This window comes from Oncorhynchus nerka, linkage group LG9a (genome assembly GCF_034236695.1).
Source record: "Oncorhynchus nerka isolate Pitt River linkage group LG9a, Oner_Uvic_2.0, whole genome shotgun sequence".
In the NCBI taxonomy this organism is placed as follows: Eukaryota; Metazoa; Chordata; class Actinopteri; order Salmoniformes; family Salmonidae; genus Oncorhynchus; species Oncorhynchus nerka.
This window is the reverse complement of record NC_088404.1, coordinates 2,161,994-2,181,735: the sequence shown is the minus strand read 5'-3', so window position 1 is coordinate 2,181,735 and position 19,742 is coordinate 2,161,994. Positions and strand designations below refer to the sequence as shown.

Sequence of the window (19,742 nt, the reverse complement as noted above, 5' to 3'; positions counted from 1 at the left end):
TCCCCATAGTGTCTGTCTCTACCTCTATACATCCTGCTTCCCCATATTGTCTGTCTCTACCTCTATACATCCTGCTTCCTCATATTGTCTGTCTCTATACATCCTGCTTCCTCATATTGTCTGTCTCTACCTCTATACATCCTGCTTCCTCATATTGTCTGTCTCTACCTCTATACATCCTGCTTCCCCATATTGTCTGTCTCTATACATCCTGCTTCCCCATATTGTCTGTCTCTACCTCTATACATCCTGCTTCCCCATATTGTATGTCTCTATACATCCTGCTTCCCCATATTGTCTGTCTCTATACATCCTGCTTCCCCATATTGTCTGTCTCTATACGTCCTGCTTCCCCATATTGTCTGTCTCTACCTTTATACATCCTGCTTCCCCATATTGTCTGTCTCTATACATCCTGCTTCCCCATATTGTCTGTCTCTATACATCCTGCTTCCCCATATTGTCTGTCTCTATACATCCTGCTTCCCCATATTGTCTCTACCTCTATACATCCTGTTTCCCCATATTGTCTGTCTCTATACATCCTGCTTCCCCATATTGTCTGTCTCTACCTCTATACATCCTGCTTCCCCATATTGTCTGTCTCTATACATCCTGCTTCCCCATATTGTCTGTCTCTATATGTCCTGCTTCCCCATATTGACTGTCTCTACCTCTAAACATCCTGCTTCCTCATATTGTCTGTCTCTACCTCTATACATCCTGCTTCCCCATATTGTCTGTCTCTATACATCCTGCTTCCCCATATTGTCTGTCTCTATACATCCTGCTTCCCCATATTGTCTGTCTCTACCTCTATACATCCTGCTTCCCCATATTGTCTGTCTCTATACATCCTGCTTCCCCATATTGTCTGTCTCTACCTCTATACATCCTGCTTCCCCATATTGTCTGTCTCTATACATCCTGCTTCCCCATATTGTCTGTCTCTACCTCTATACATCCTGCTTCCCCATATTGTCTGTCTCTATACGTCCTGCTTCCCCATATTGTCTGTCTCTATACGTCCTGCTTCCTCATATTGTCTGTCTCTATACATCCTGCTTCCCCATATTGTCTGTCTCTACCTCTATACATCCTGCTTCCCCATATTGTCTGTCTCTATACATCCTGCTTCCCCATATTGTCTGTCTCTACCTCTATACATCCTGCTTCCCCATATTGTATGTCTCTATACATCCTGCTTCCCCATATTGTCTGTCTCTACCTCTATACATCCTGCTTCGCCATATTGTATGTCTCTATACATCCTGCTTCCCCATATTGTCTACCTCTATACATCCTGTTTCCCCATATTGTCTGTCTCTATATATCCTGCTTCCCCATATTGTCTGTCTCTACCTTTATACATCCTGCTTCCCCATATTGTCTGTCTCTATACATCCTGCTTCCCCATATTGTCTGTCTCTATACATCCTGCTTCCCCATATTGTCTTTCTCTATACATCCTGCTTCCCCATATTGTCTCTACCTCTATACATCCTGCTTCCCCATATTGTCTGTCTCTATACATCCTGCTTCCCCATATTGTCTGTCTCTATATGTCCTGCTTCCCCATATTGACTGTCTCTACCTCTATACATCCTGCTTCCTCATATTGTCTGTCTCTACCTCTATACATCCTGCTTCCCCATATTGTCTGTCTCTATACATCCTGCTTCCCCATATTGTCTGTCTCTACCTCTATACATCCTGCTTCCCCATATTGTATGTCTCTATACATCCTGCTTCCCCATATTGTCTGTCTCTATACATCCTGCTTCCCCATATTGTCTGTCTCTATACGTCCTGCTTCCCCATATTGTCTGTCTCTAAACATCCTGCTTCCCCATATTGTCTGTCTCTATACATCCTGCTTCCCCATATTGTCTGTCTCTGCCTCTATACATCCTGCTTCCCCATATTGTATGTCTCTATACATCCTGCTTCCCCATATTGTCTGTCTCTATACATCCTGCTTCCCCATATTGTCTGTCTCTATACATCCTGCTTCCCCATATTGTCTGTCTCTATACATCCTGCTTCCCCATATTGTCTGTCTCTATACATCCTGCTTCCCCATATTGTCTGTCTCTACCTCTATACATCCTGCTTCCCCATATTGTCTGTCTCTACCTCTATACATCCTGCTTCCCCATATTGTCTGTCTCTACCTCTATACATCCTGCTTCCCCATATTGTCTGTCTCTATACATCCTGCTTCCCCATATTGTCTGTCTCTATACATCCTGCTTCCCCATATTGTCTGTCTCTACCTCTATACATCCTGCTTCCCCATATTGTCTGTCTCTATACATCCTGCTTCCCATATTGTCTGTCTCTACCTCTATACATCCTGCTTCCCCATATTGTCTGTCTCTATACATCCTGCTTCCCCATATTGTCTGTCTCTATACATCCTGCTTCCCCATATTGTCTGTCTCTACCTCTATACATCCTGCTTCCCCATATTGTCTGTCTCTATACATCCTGCTTCCCCATATTGTCTGTCTCTATACATCCTGCTTCCCCATATTGTCTGTCTCTACCTCTATACATCCTGCTTCCCCATATTGTCTGTCTCTATACATCCTGCTTCCCCATATTGTCTGTCTCTATACATCCTGCTTCCCATATTGCTTCCCCATGTTGATCTGTCTCTACCTCTATACATCCTGCTTCCCCATATTGTCTGTCTCTATACATCCTGCTTCCCCATATTGTCTGTCTCTACCTCTATACATCCTGCTTCCCCATATTGTCTGTCTCTATACATCCTGCTTCCCCATATTGTCTGTCTCTATACATCCTGCTTCCCCATATTGTCTGTCTCTCTCTATACATCCTGCTTCCCCATATTGTCTGTCTCTACATCCTGCTTCCCCATATTGTCTGTCTCTATACATCCTGCTTCCCCATATTGTCTGTCTCTATACATCCTGCTTCCCCATATTGTCTGTCTCTATACATCCTGCTTCATATTGTCTGTCTCTATACATCCTGCTTCCCCATATTGTCTGTCTCTATACATCCTGCTTCCCCATATTGTCTGTCTCTATACATCCTGCTTCCCCATATTGTCTGTCTCTACCTCTATACATCCTGCTTCCCCATATTGTCTGTCTCTACCTCTATACATCCTGCTTCCCCATATTGTCTGTCTCTATACATCCTCTTATATTGTCTGTCTGTCTCTATACATCCTGCTTCCCATATTGTCTGTCTCTCTATACATCCTGCTTCCCCATATTGTCTGTCTCTACCTCTATACATCCTGCTTCCCCATATTGTCTGTCTCTACCTCTATACATCCTGCTTCCCCATATTGTCTGTCTCTATACATCCTGCTTCCCCATATTGTCTGTCTCTATACATCCTGCTTCCCCATATTGTCTGTCTCTATACATCCTGCTTCCCCATATTGTCTGTCTCTATACATCCTGCTTCCCCATATTGTCTGTCTCTATACATCCTGCTTCCCCATATTGTCTGTCTCTATACATCCTGCTTCCCCATATTGTCTGTCTCTATACATCCTGCTTCCCCATATTGTCTGTCTCTATACATCCTGCTTCCCCATATTGTCTGTCTCTACCTCTATACATCCTGCTTCCCCATATTGTCTGTCTCTATACATCCTGCTTCCCCATATTGTCTGTCTCTATACATCCTGCTTCCCATATTGTCTGTCTCTATACATCCTGCTTCCCCATATTGTCTGTCTCTCTATACATCCTGCTTCCCCATATTGTCTGTCTCTATACATCCTGCTTCCCCATATTGTCTGTCTCTATACATCCTGCTTCCCCATATTGTCTGTCTCTATACATCCTGCTTCCCCATATTGTCTGTCTCTACCTCTATACATCCTGCTTCCCCATATTGTCTGTCTCTACCTCTATACATCCTGCTTCCCCATATTGTCTGTCTCTATACATCCTGCTTCCCCATATTGTCTGTCTCTATACATCCTGCTTCCCCATATTGTCTGTCTCTATACATCCTGCTTCCCCATATTGTCTGTCATCCTGCTTCCCCATATTGTCCCTGTCTGTCTCTACATCCTATACATCCTGCTTCCCCATATTGTCTGTCTCTATACATCCTGCTTCCCCATATTGTCTGTCTCTACCTCTATACATCCTGCTTCCCCATATTGTCTGTCTCTATACATCCTGCTTCCCCATATTGTCTGTCTCTATACATCCTGCTTCCCCATATTGTCTGTCTCTATACATCCTGCTTCCCCATATTGTCTGTCTCTATACATCCTGCTTCCCCATATTGTCTGTCTCTATACATCCTGCTTCCCCATATTGTCTGTCTCTATACATCCTGCTTCCCCATATTGTCTGTCTCTATACATCCTGCTTCCCCATATTGTCTGTCTCTACCTCTATACATCCTGCTTCCCCATATTGTCTGTCTCTCTATCCTGCTTCCCCATATTGTCATCCTGCTTCTGTCATATTGTCTGTCCCCTGTCTGTCTCTATACATCCTGCTTCCCCATATTGTCTGTCTCTATACATCCTGCTTCCCCATATTGTCTGTCTCTACCTCTATATCCTGCTTCCCCATATTATACATCCTACATCCTGCTTCCCCATATTGTCTGTCTCTATACATCCTGCTTCCCCATATTGTCTGTCTCTATACATCCTGCTTCCCATATTGTCTGTCTCTCTATACATCCTGCTTCCCCATATTGTCTGTCTCTATACATCCTGCTTCCCCATATTGTCTGTCTCTATACATCCTGCTTCCCCATATTGTCCTCATATTGTCTGTCTCTACCTCTATACATCCTGCTTCCCCATATTGTCTGTCTCTATACATCCTGCTTCCCCATATTGTCTGTCTCTACATCCTGCTTCCCCATATTGTCTGTCTCCCCATCCTGCTTCCCCATATTGTCTGTCTCTATACATCCTGCTTCCCCATATTGTCTGTCTCTATTGTCTGTCTCTATACATCCTGCTTCCCCATATTGTCTGTCTCTATACATCCTGCTTCCCCATATTGTCTGTCCTCTATACATCCTGCTTCCCCATATTGTCTGTCTCTATACATCCTGCTTCCCCATATTGTCTGTCTCTATACATCCTGCTTCCCCATATTGTCTGTCTCTGCTTCATATTGTCTGTCTCTACATCCTGCTTCCCCATATTGTCTGTCTCTATACATCCTGCTTCCCCATATTGTCTGTCTCTATACATCCTGCTTCCCCATATTGTCTGTCTCTACCTCTATACATCCTGCTTCCCCATATTGTCTGTCTCTATACATCCTGCTTCCCCATATTGTCTGTCTCTATACATCCTGCTTCCCCATATTGTCTGTCTCTATACATCCTGCTTCCCCATATTGTCTGTCTCTACCTCTATACATCCTGCTTCCCCATATTGTCTGTCTCTATACATCCTGCTTCCCATATTGTCTGTCTCTATACATCCTGCTTCCCCATATTGTCTGTCTCTCTCTATACATCCTGCTTCCCATCCTGCTTCCCCATATTGTCTTCCCTATACATCCTGCTTCCCCATATTGTCTGTCTCTATACATCCTGCTTCCCCATATACATCCTGCTTCCCATATTGTCTGTCTCTATACATCCTGCTTCCCCATATTGTCTGTCTCTATACATCCTGCTTCCCCATATTGTCTGTCTCTATACATCCTGCTTCCCCATATTGTCTGTCTCTATACATCCTGCTTCCCCATATTGTCTGTCTCTATACATCCTGCTTCCCCATATTGTCTGTCTCTATACATCCTGCTTCCCCATATTGTCTGTCTCTATACATCCTGCTTCCCCATATTGTCTGTCTGTCTCTATACATATCCTGCTTCCCCATATTGTCTGTCTCTATACATCCTGCTTCCCATATTGTCTGTCTCTATACATCCTGCTTCCCCATATTGTCTGTCTCTACCTCTATACATCCTGCTTCCCCATATTGTCTGTCTCTATACATCCTGCTTCCCATATTGTCTGTCTCTATACATCCTGCTTCCCCATATTGTCTGTCTCTATACATCCTGCTTCCCCATATTGTCTGTCTCTATACATCCTGCTTCCCCATATTGTCATATTGTCTCTATACATCCTGCTTCCCCATATTGTCTGTCTCTATACATCCTCTATACTGTCTCTCCTCTATACATCCTGCTTCCCCCTGTCTCATATTGTCTGTCTCTCTCTATACATCATCCTGCTTCCCCATATTGTCTGTCTCTACCTCATCCTGCTTCCCCATATTGTCTGTCTCTCTATACATCCCATATTGTCTTCCCATATTGTCTGTCTCTACCTCTATACATCCTGCTTCCCATATTGTCTGTCTCTATACATCCTGCTTCCCCATATTGTCTGTCTCTACCTCTATACATCCTGCTTCCCCATATTGTCTGTCTCTATACATCCTGCTTCCCCATATTGTCTGTCTCTACATATTGTCTATACATCCTGCTTCCCATATTGTCTGTCTCTACCTCTATACATCCTGCTTCCCCATATTGTCTGTCTCTATACATCCTGCTTCCCCATATTGTCTGTCTCTACTGTCTCTATACATCCTGCTTCCCCATATTGTCTGTCTCTATACATCCTGCTTCCCATATTGTCTGTCTCTATACATCCTGCTTCCCCATATTGTCTGTCTCTGTCTACATCCTGCTTCCCATACATCCTGCTTCCCCATATTGTCTGTCTCTATACATCCTGCTTCCCTGCTTCCCCATATTGTCTGTCTCTATACATCCTGCTTCCCCATATTGTCTGTCTCTATACATCCTGCTTCCCATATTGTCTGTCTCTATACATCCTGCTTCCCCATATTGTCTGTCTCTATACATCCTGCTTCCCATATATCTGTCTCTCTCTATACATCCTGCTTCCCCTGTCTGTCTCTATTCCCCATATTGTCTGTCTCTATACATCCTGCTTCCCCATATTGTCTGTCTCTACCTCTATACATCCTGCTTCCCCATATTGTCTGTCTCTATACATCTCTGCTACATCCTGCTTCCCCATATTGTCTGTCTCTATACATCCTGCTTCCCCATATTGTCTGTCTCTATACATCCTGCTTCCCCATATTGTCTGTCTCTATACATCCTGCTTCCCCATATTGTCTGTCTCTACCTCTATACATCCTGCTTCCCCATATTGTCTGTCTCTACCTCTATACATCCTGCTTCCCCATATTGTCTGTCTCTATACATCCTGCTTCCCCATATTGTCTGTCTCTACCTCTATACATCCTGCTTCCCCATATTGTCTGTCTCTATACATCCTGCTTCCCCATATTGTCTGTCTCTATATATCCTGCTTCCCCATATTGTCTGTCTCTACCTCTATACATCCTGCTTCCCCATATTGTCTGTCTCTATACATCCTGCTTCCACATATTGTCTGTCTCTATACATCCTGCTTCCCCATATTGTCTGTCTCTATACATCCTGCTTCCCCATATTGTCTGTCTCTATACATCCTGCTTCCCCATATTGTCTGTCTCTATACATCCTGCTTCCCCATATTGTCTGTCTCTACCTCTATACATCCTGCTTCCCCATATTGTCTTCTGTTGTATCTCCTTCTATGATCCCATGCTACAATGTCTCCAGGATCTTACAGTAAGGTGTTGTGTTATCCAGGAGTGATAGGAGTTTACAGTAAGGTGTTGTGTTATCCAGGAGTGATAGGAGTTTACAGTAAGGTGTTGTGTTATCCAGGAGTGATAGGAGTTTACAGTAAGGTGTTGTGTTATCCAGGAGTGATAGGAGTTTACAGTAAGGTGTTGTGTTATCCAGGAGCGATAGGAGTTTACAGTAAGGTGTTGTATTACCCAGGAGTGATAGGAGTTTACAGTAAGGTGTTGTGTTATCCAGGAGTGATAGGAGTTTACAGTAAGGTGTTGTATTACCCAGGAGTGATAGGAGTTTACAGTAAGGTGTTGTGTTATCCAGGAGCAATAGGAGTTTACAGTAAGATGTTGTATTACCCAGGAGTGATAGGAGTTTACAGTAAGGTGTTGTGTTATCCAGGAGCGATAGGAGTTTACAGTAAGGTGTTGTATTATCCAGGAGTGATAGGAGTTTACAGTAAGGTGTTGTATTACCCAGGAGTGATATGAGTTTACAGTAAGGTGTTGTGTTATCCAGGAGTGCTAGGAGTTTACAGTAAGGTGTTGTATTATCCAGGAGTGATATGAGTTAGAGTAAGGTGTTGTATTATCCAGGAGCGATAGGAGTTTACAGTAAGGTGTTGTGTTACCCAGGAGTGATAGGAGTTTACAGTAAGGTGTTGTATTATCCAGGAGTGATAGGAGTTTACAGTAAGGTGTTGTATTACCCAGGAGTGATAGGAGTTTACAGTAAGGTGTTGTGTTATCCAGGAGTGATAGGAGTTTACAGTAAGGTGTTGTATTATCCAGGAGTTATAGGAGTTTACATTAAGGTTTTGTATTATCCAGGAGTGATAGGAGTTTACAGTAAGGTGTTGTATTACCCAGGAGTGATAGGAGTTTACAGTAAGGTGTTGTGTTATCCAGGAGTAATTGCTCAGGATGTGCAGCAGATTCTGCCTGAAGCCGTGAAGGAGGGAGGAGACGTCATCTGTTCCAATGGAGAGACCATCCCTAAACTTCTGGTGGTCAACAAGGTAGCACACACACACACACACACACACACACACACACACACACACACACACACACACATAGCAACCAGGAATACTGTTTTCTACCTCCTTAGAAACTGGAAATCCTCCATCTGAGATGTCTAAGGAACCGAGAACTCTGGAAAAGTTTCTGGAATTTGCAACAGACATTGACTTCTGTGCCTCCCTCTCTCCCCCTCTCTCTTACTCCCCCTCTCCCTGCGTCTTTCTCTCCCCCTCTCCCTGCCTCCCCCTCTCTTCCTCTCTTCCTCCCTCCCTTTGCCCTCCACCCCTCTCTCCTGCCTCCCTCTCCCTCTCTTTCCCTCCCTCCCTCACTCTCTCCCCTTCCCTCACCCTCCCTCCCTCACTGTCTCCCCTCCTCTCTCTCTCTCTTTCCTCCCCCCTCCCTCACTCTTTCCTCCCCCCTCCCTCACTCTTCCCCCCCTCCCTCCCTCCCTCCCTCACTCACTTACCCCCCCTCCTCCTCCCTCACCCCCCCTCCTCCCTCCCTCCCTCACCCCCCTGTCTCTCCCCCTCTCTCTCTCTAGGACCGTATCTTCATGGAGAACGTCGGTGCAGTGAAGGAGCTGTGTAAACTGACTGACAACCTGGAGACTCGTATAGATGAGCTGGAGCGCTGGAGCAGGAAGCTGGCCAAACTCCGCCGTCTGGACAGCATGAAGAGTACCGTCAGCGGAGGCACCACCAGGTAGGACACACCTTTACATGTTAAATACATTCTAAGAGGAGCACTTGATTACCAATGGAATTGTACCAATAGGTATAATCAAGTGTACAATTCCATTGGTAATCAAGTGCTGGTCCAGTATTTTAAATTATTTGACATACCGAATGTATTTGGTGGGTGATTTTTAAAAATCTTCCTGTCTCTGTCTCCAGCCAATCAGGGAGCCAGTTCAGCAGGACAGGAAGTGGTCCCCTGAAGAGGAAGACAGTGAAACCTGGGAATAAGGTAGATGTTTCCCTACACATTAACACCAGTACAGAAGCCCTCCTCTCTCTCGCTCTCTATCCCTCCACCTGGAAAACCAGCATTTAAAATGTTAAACCTGTGTTTCGATGTCATTCCAGAGTGTGACTCCAGAGCAGGGCTGCATCAGTCACAGGTTCATGCAGGGAACCATTCTGGCTCTGGTCGTCGTCATGACCTTCAGTGTCATCTCCATGTCCGTACTCTATGTGTTGACACTGCACCACAGAGGGGACGTCAGCGAGAAAGACGTGTACGTATGACCACCAGATACATCAACCATATCCCCGTAGCCCTGAAACATGACCTGTCGAGTGTCAGTCGTGCAGAGGTGAGGACAGAGTCAGGCGCAGGACACAGTACTGAGTAAAATAACGTACTTTACTCTGAAACATTTATCAGCCAATAAATCCCCGCAGGGATAACAAACCCTAACACAAACGACTAACACAAAACCAGGAACAATCACGCACAACACATAACGGGAACCAGAGGGTTAAATAGGGAAATAATAATAACGTAATGGGAACCAGGTGTGTACAATCAAGACATAACAAATGGAAAACAGAAACGTGGATCGGTGGCAGCCAGAATGCTGGTGACGACGAGCGCCGAACGCCGCCCAAACAAGGAGAGGGAACCAGGTGTGTACAATCAAGACATAACAAATGGAAAACAGAAACATGGATCGGTGGCAGCCAGAACGCCGCCCGAACAAGGAGAGGGAACCACTTCAGCGGAAGTCGTGACATGACCGCATCCAGATGCATCAACCATATACCTGTAGCCCTGAAACATGACCACACAGGAGTCACCAGCCATGTCTCAGGGCTGCATGCACAGTACATCCTACATCACACACAAACCAGTTTCACTGCTCTCTCCTTTGCGTTTCTCCTGTGTACTCTCTGCCTTCTGTAGCCATGTGAGTAATATTGCTATTATTTTCCTTATGTCCTATGTAGCTATGTAGCTTCCTGCTCCCTGTATGTCTCTTATGTCCTCTGTAGCTATGTAGCTTCCTGCTCCCTGTATGTCTCTTATGTCCTCTGTAGCTATGTAGCTTCCTGCTCCCTGTATGTCTCTTATGTCCTCTGTAGCTATGTAGCTTCCTGCTCCCTGTATGTGTCTTATGTCCTCTGTAGCTATGTAGCTATGTAGCTTCCTGCTCCCTGTATGTCTCTTATGTCCTCTGTAGCTATGTAGCTTCCTGCTCCCTGTATGTCTCTTATGTCCTCTGTAGCTATGTAGCTATGTAGCTTCCTGCTCCCTGTATGTCTCTTATGTCCTCTGTAGCTATGTAGCTTCCTGCTCCCTGTATGTCTCTTATGTCCTCTGTAGCTATGTAGCTTCCTGCTCCCTGTATGTCTCATATGTCCTCTGTAGCTATGTAGCTTCCTGCTCCCTGTATGTCTCTTATGTCCTCTGTAGCTATGTAGCTTCCTGCTCCCTGTATGTCTCATATGTCCTCTGTAGCTATATAGCTTCCTGCTCCCTGTATGTCTCATATGTCCTCTGTAGCTATGTAGCTTCCTGCTCCCTGTATGTCTCCTATGTCCTCTGTAGCTATATAGCTTCCTGCTCCCTGTATGTCTCTTGGATGCACCTCTTCACTGCTACGGTCACTTTCTGTCCACAACTCTGTCCATCACTCTGTCCATGGTATGCTCTTCCTCTACCTTTCTTCCTCTACCTTTCTCTCTCTCTTTTATTTTTTCATTCCCTACTCTCGTTCCCTACTCTCATTCCCTACTCTACTCCGTACTTTAAGTTGGTAATTAGGGTGTTTCCCAGGCTGTGTCTCAAGAGGTCATGACTCATTTCTACTGTTGACTTGGTTGCTCAGTCTGGAACATTCCATGAAGTAGGCCTATACTGGCAAATGTATTCTGAAAGTAGGTAGGGTGAAAGGTACAAACCCCTTTCAACCAGCACCAACACTGTACAACCGAATCCACTAGTCTCATATTCAAAACTCTGTATGATTACTTTAGAATTACTTTATTGTCCACCCATAGTTTAAATGTGTATTGTGTTTCACAATGCACATCATTCTGGAGACCATTAAATCAACTATACAAAGTACAAAGGTGACATTTCAGCATTCATTACTATTCTATCACGTGTGATTATCGTGCAATATCTATGCCCCTCCCCATCTGATGCCATCTGCTAGGAATTCCCTTCCATTCTATCCCATTCCCTTCTATTCCATTCTATTCCATTCCCTTCCCTTCCATTCCATTCCCTTCCATTCCATTCCCTTCCCTTCTATTCTATTCCATTCCCTTCCATTCTATTCCATTCCCTTCCATTCCATTCAATTCCATTCCATTCCCTTCCCTTCCATTCTATTCCATTCCCTTCCATTCCATTCCATTCCCTTCCATTCCATTCCCTTCCATTCCATTCCCTTCTATTCCATTCCCTTCCATTCCATTCCCTTCCATTCCATTCCCTTCTATTCCATTCTATTCTATTCTATTCCCCTTCCATTCCATTCTATTCCATTCCCTTCCATCTCTCTTCTATTCTATTCCCTTCTATTCCATTCCCTTCTATTCCATTCTATTCCATTTTATTCCCTTCTATTCCGTTCTATTCCATTCCCTTCTATTCCATTTGATTCCATTCCCTTCTATTCCATTTTATTGTATTCTATTCCCTTCTATTCCATTCCCTTCTATTCCATTTTATTCTATTCCATTCCCTTCTATTCCATTCCCTTCTATTTTATTCCATTCCCTTCTTTTACATTCCATTCTATTCCATTCCCTTCCATTCCATTCTATTCTATTCCATTCCATCTCTCTTCTATTCTATTCCCTTCTATTTTATTCCATTCACTTCTATTTTATTCCATTTCCTTCCATTCTTTTCCATTCTTTTCTATTCCATTCCATTTCATTCCATTCTATTCTATTCCATTCCATCTCTCTTCTATTCCATTCCATTCCATTCTATTCCATTACATTCTATTCTATTCTATTCCCTTCCATTCTATTCCATTCCATTCTATTCTATTCCATTCCATTCTATTCTATTCCATTTCAGCATTCATTACTATTCTATCACGTGATTATCGTGCAATATCTATGCCCCTCCCCATCTGATGCCATCTGCTAGGAATTCCCTTCTATTCTATTCCATTCCATTCCCTTCCATTCCATTCCCTTCTATTCCATTATATTCTATTCCATTCCCCTCCATCTCTCTTCTATTCTATTCCCTTCTATTCCATTCCCTTCTATTCCATTCTATTCCATTTTATTCCCTTCTATTCCCTTCTATTCCATTCCCTTCTATTCCATTTTATTCCATTCCCTTCTATTCCATTTTATTGTATTCTATTCCCTTCTATTCCATTCCCTTCTATTCCATTTTATTCTATTCCATTCCCTTCTATTCCATTCCCTTCTATTTTATTACATTCCCTTCTTTTACATTCCATTCTATTCCATTCCCTTCCATGCTATTCTATTCCATTCCATCTCTCTTCTATTCCATTCTATTCTATTCTATTCCCTTCCATTCTATTCCATTACATTCTATTCTATTCTATTCCCTTCTATTCTCTTCCCTTCCATTCTATTCTATTCTATTCCATTCTATTCTATTCTATTCCATTCCATTCCATTCCATTCCATTATATTCTATTCTATTCTATTCCATTCCATTCTATTCTATTCCATTCCATTCTATTCCATTACATTCTATTCTATTCTATTCCCTTCTATTCTCTTCCCTTCTATTCCATTCCATTCTATTCTATTCCATTCCATTCTATTCTATTCCATTCCATTCTATTCTATTCCATTCCATCTCTCTTCTATTCCATTCCATTCTATTCTATTCCATTACATTCTATTCTATTCTATTCCATTCCATTCTATTCTATTCCATTCTATTCTATTCCATTCCATCTCTCTTCTATTCCATTCTATTCTATTCCATTACATTATATTCTATTCTATTCCCTTCTATTCCATTCTATTCTATTCCCTTCTATTCCATTATATTCTATTCCATTCCATTCTATTCTATTCCATTCCGTTCTATTCTATTCCATTCCATTCTATTCTATTCCATTCCATCTCTCTTCTATTCCATTCCATTCTATTCCATTCTATTCCCTTCTATTCCATTCTATTCTATTCTATTCCATTCCATTTTATTCTATTCCCTTCTATTCCATTCCATTCTATTCTATTCTATTCCCGTCTATTCCATTCCATTCTATTCTATTCCCTTCTATTCCATTCCATTCTATTCCATTCCATTCTATTCTATTCCATTCCATTCTATTCTATTCTATTCCCTTCTATTCCATTCCATTCTATTCTATTCCCGTCTATTCCATTCCATTCTATTCTATTCCCTTCTATTCCATTCTATTCTATTCCATTCCATTCTATTCTATTCCATTCCATTCTATTCTATTCTATTCCCTTCTATTCCAATCTATTCTACTTTATTCCATTCCCTTCTATTTTATTCCATTCTATTCTATTCCATTCCATTCTATTCTATTCCTTTCTATTCCATTCCATTCCATTCCATTCTATTCCATTCCATTCTATTCTATTCCCTTCTATTCCATTCCATTCTATTCTATTCCATTCCATTCTATTCTATTCCATTCCATTCTATTCTATTCTATTCCCTTCTATTCCAATCTATTCTATTTTATTCCATTCCCTTCTATTTTATTCCATTCTATTCTATTCCATTCCATTCTATTCTATTCCCTTCTATTCTGTTATATTCCCTTCTATTCCATTCCATTCTATTCCATTCCATTCTATTCTATTCTATTCCCTTGTATTCTATTCCATTCCCTCTCACAGTATGTTTTCATACCCCTCTGGTCCAGGTCTGCAGAGGGATCATCTAGGATGGCCTCTGCTCCTCGATCCACCATCTCCACGCGTCAAGGTCAGAGACACACAGACATATACATCCCTCTTCGGGATTGCTAGATGGGCAGTATTTAGTGGTAGAAAGGACTAGCTATCTCTGAGGCTTATTTACAATTGTTAGTTATTGGACTGACTAAAGATGGGCACCATGTATTTGTAACAGACTTTACGATCTAAACACGATGTATAGAGTATTGTTTTAGGATTCTCATAAAGACATTAGAAACCAAACTGATCCTACAGGACATCATCATGAATCATACGTTATGAACCTATCTATTCTGTGTAGATACAGTCCCACCCTCTCCTTCACTGGCCAATCCTGCAGCTTGCTGTCCACCTACAACTGCCACAAACAACCAATCAGCAACTACTCTGTCGCCAAGCAACAACCAGTCAACACTGGGTAAGAAAACATTGACCCGCCTGTCTTACCATACCAGATGAAATACTTCACCGTATCTTCACTTCATAACACATTCATAACCTATGGATAATCAGTGAGTAAGCATTTCATAAATGCTTAAGTGACATTACTGTGACACAGCAAATATATCAACTTGTGTTTGTTGCTATAAGCATTAATGGTACCTGTCTCCATTAATGGTACCTGTCTCCATTAATGGTACCTGTCTCCATTAATGGTACCTGTCTCCATTAAATGGTACCTGTCTCCGTTAATGGTACCTGTCTATGTTAATGGTACCTGTCTCCGTTAATGGTACCTGTCTCCATTAATGGTACCTGTCTCCATTAATGGTACCTTTCTCCATCCTCTCTCTTGTAGAAGTGAGTAGTCCAGTCCCTACACTGCGCAGCATCAACAAGAAGGCCAAGTCCAGGCCTATGGACAAGGACGGACGCTACCGGAACCGTCTCAGCCACACCTCCGCCCCCATCTACCTGTCCAAGGCTAAGAAACCTGCCCCTGCACAGGACCTGGGGGGTGTAGGGGGAGTGGGGGGGGTCAACAACCGGCTGCCTGGACCGGGTGGGCCTGAAGACCAGCAGACACTGCCCCTGCCTCAGAGACAACGCAGGGACAACACACACATCAGCACGGAGGAGGAAGCAGGTGGAAGATCGTCCCCTTCCCTTATAGATCTGCACATCCTGGAGACAAACCAACACATTTCATCACACAACTGTCCCCATCCTGACAGCTGCAGGTGGGTCTCTACACAGCTGTGGGTCTGCTTCTGTGGTTCTCTACACAGCTGTGGGTCTGCTTCTGTGGTTCTCTACACAGCTGTGGGTCTGCTTCTGTGGTTCTCTACACAGCTGTGGGTCTGCTTCTGTGGTTCTCTACACAGCTGTGGGTCTGCTTCTGTGGTTCTCTACACAGCTGTGGGTCTGCTTCTGTGGTTCTCTACACAGCTGTGGGTCTGCCTGTGTGGTTCTCTACACAGCTGTGGGTCTGCCTGTGTGGTTCTCTACACAGCTGTGGGTCTGCCTGTGTGGTTCTCTACACAGCTGTGGGTCTGCTTCTGTGGTTCTCTACACAGCTGTGGGTCTGCCTGTGTGGTTCTCTACACCGCTGTGAGTCTGCTTCTGTGGTTCTCTACACAGCTGTGGGTCTGCCTGTGTGGTTCTCTACAACACTGTGAGTCTGCTTCTGTGGTTCTCTACACAGCTGTGGGTCTACCTGTGTGGTTCTCTACACAGCTGTGGGTCTGCTTCTGTGGTTCTCTACACAGCTGTGGGTCTGCTTCTGTGGTTCTCTACACAGCTGTGGGTCTACCTGTGTGGTTCTCTACACAGCTGTGAGTCTGCCTGTGTGGTTCTCTACACAGCTGTGAGTCTGCCTGTGTGGTTCTCTACACAGCTGTGAGTCTGCCTGTGTGGTTCTCTACACAGCTGTGGGTCTGCCTGTGTGGTTCTCTACACAGCTGTGGGTCTGCCTGTGTGGTTCTCTACATAGCTGTGGGTCTGCCTGTGTGGTTCTCTACACCACTGTGAGTCTGCTTCTGTGGTTCTCTACACAGCTGTGAGTCTGCCTGTGTGGTTCTCTACACAGCTGTGGGTCTGCCTGTGTGGTTCTCTACACAGCTGTGGGTCTGCCTGTGTGGTTCTCTACACAGCTGTGGGTCTGCCTGTGTGGTTCTCTACACAGCCGTGAGCCTGTGTGGTTCTCTACACCACTGTGAGTCTGCCTGTGTGGTTCTCTTAAGACTGTATTGGTAAAGTGTAGTTCAACTGTAATTCAATACATGGCACTATGTGGAATACATGACACTATGTGGAATACATGACACTATGTGGAATACATGACCCTATGTGGAATACATGACACTATGTGGAATACATGACACTATGTGGAATACATGGCACTATGTGGAATACATGGCACTATGTGGAATACATGACCCTATGTGGAATACATGACACTATGTGGAATATATGACACTATGTGGAATACATGACACTATGTGGAATACATGACCCTATGTGGAATACATGACCCTATGTGGAATACATGGCACTATGTGGAATACATGACCCTATGTGGAATACATGACACTATGTGGAATATATGACACTGTGGAATACATGACACTATGTGGAATACATGACACTATGTGGAATACATGACACTATGTGGAATACATGACCCTATATGGAATACATGACACTATGTGGAATACATGACACTATGTGGAATACATGACACTATGTGGAATACATGACCATATGTGGAATACATGACCCTATGTGGAATACATGACCCTATGTGGAATACATGACACTATGTGGAATACATGACACTATGTGGAATACATGACCCTATGTGGAATACATGACCCTATGTGGAATACATGACCATATGTGGAATACATGACCCTATGTGGAATACATGACCCTATGTGGAATACATGACACTATGTAGAATACATGACACTATGTGGAATACATGACCCTATGTGGAATACATGACACTATGTGGAATACATGACCCTATGTGGAATACATGACCCTATGTGGAATACATGACACTATGTGGAATACATGACACTATGTGGAATACATGACACTATATGGAATACATGACACTATGTGGAATACATTACCCTATGTGGAATACATGACACTATGTGGAATACATGACACTATATGGAATACATGACACTATGTGGAATACATGACCCTATGTGGAATACATGACCCTATGTGGAATACATGACACCAGGTAGATATTGTGGGACTGCAATGTATAGTGATTTTCTGTTTTGTCAACAGCTATTCAGTATCACTCCAAGGAACCAGGAACTCCTCCATGTCACAAATCACTCTACACATGAGGTGAGTACACACGGCCTGCTCCACACATTCACCTGAACCAACGCGGCCTGCTCCACACATTCACCTGAACCAACGCGGCCTGCTCCACACATTCACCTGAACCAACGCGGCTCCACACATTCACCTGAACCAACGCGGCTCCACACATTCACCTGAACCAACGCGGCCGTTCTGACAGCTACACTATATCTACCGTTCTGACAGCTACACTATATCTACCGTTCACCTGACAGCTACAGTATATCTACCATTCACCTGACAGCTACAGTATATCTACCATTCACCTGACAGCTACAGTATATCTACCATTCACCTGACAGCTACAGTATATCTACCGTTCACCTGACAGCTACAGTATATCTACCATTCACCTGACAGCTACAGTATATCTACCGTTCTGACAGCTACAGTATATCTACCATTCACCTGACAGCTACAGTATATCTACCATTCACCTGACAGCTACAGTATATCTACCATTCACCTGACAGCTACAGTATATCTACCATTCACCTGACAGCTACAGTATATCTACCATTCACCTGACAGCTACAGTATATCTACCATTCACCTGACAGCTACAGTATATCTACCATTCACCTGACAGCTACAGTATATCTACCATTCACCTGACAGCTACAGTATATCTACCATTCACCTGACAGCTACAGTATATCTACCATTCACCTGACAGCTACAGTATATCTACCATTCACCTGACAGCTACAGTATATCTACCGTTCTGACAGCTACAGTATATCTACCATTCTGACAGCTACAGTATATCTACCATTCACCTGACAGCTACAGTATATCTACCATTCACCTGACAGCTACAGTATATCTACCATTCACCTGACAGCTACAGTATATCTACCATTCACCTGACAGCTACAGTATATCTACCATTCACCTGACAGCTACAGTATATCTACCATTCACCTGACAGCTACAGTATATCTACCATTCACCTGACAGCTACAGTATATCTACCATTCTGACAGCTACAGTATATCTACCATTCACCTGACAGCTACAGTATATCTACCATTCTGACAGCTACAGTATATCTACCATTCACCTGACAGCTACAGTATATCTACCATTCACCTGACAGCTACAGTATATCTACCATTCACCTGACAGCTACAGTATATCTACCATTCACCTGACAGCTACAGTATATCTACCATTCACCTGACAGCTACAGTATATCTACGGTTCACCTGACAGCTACAGTATATCTACCATTCACCTGACAGCTACAGTATATCTACCATTCACCTGACAGCTACAGTATATCTACCATTCACCTGACAGCTACAGTATATCTACCATTCACCTGACAGCTACAGTATATCTACCATTCACCTGACAGCTACAGTATATCTACCATTCACCTGACAGCTACAGTATATCTACCATTCACCTGACAGCTACAGTATATCTACCATTCACCTGACAGCTACAGTATATCTACCATTCACCTGACAGCTACAGTATATCTACCATTCACCTGACAGCTACAGTATATCTACCATTCACCTGACAGCTACAGTATATCTACCATTCACCTGACAGCTACAGTATATCTACCATTCACCTGACAGCTACAGTATATCTACCATTCACCTGACAGCTACAGTATATCTACCATTCACCTGACAGCTACAGTATATCTACCATTCACCTGACAGCTACAGTATATCTACCGTTCACCTGACAGCTACAGTATATCTACCATTCACCTGACAGCTACAGTATATCTACCATTCACCTGACAGCTACAGTATATCTACCGTTCTGACAGCTACAGTATATCTACCATTCACCTGACAGCTACAGTATATCTACCATTCACCTGACAGCTA

The 19,742-nt window shown here is 43.3% G+C and overlaps 1 protein-coding gene across 1 annotated transcript in view; it reads left to right on the top strand.

The window, feature by feature from the left end:
* Positions 1 to 19,742, top strand: part of myrf (myelin regulatory factor) — a 148,760-nt gene that overhangs the window by 98,934 nt on the left and 30,084 nt on the right. Inside the window, 8 exon segments of the mRNA XM_065022192.1 lie at positions 8,555 to 8,664; positions 9,210 to 9,370; positions 9,562 to 9,634; positions 9,754 to 9,905; positions 14,526 to 14,587; positions 14,861 to 14,977; positions 15,359 to 15,740; positions 17,809 to 17,871. Coding sequence (XP_064878264.1) covers positions 8,555 to 8,664; positions 9,210 to 9,370; positions 9,562 to 9,634; positions 9,754 to 9,905; positions 14,526 to 14,587; positions 14,861 to 14,977; positions 15,359 to 15,740; positions 17,809 to 17,871 — 1,120 coding nt within the window.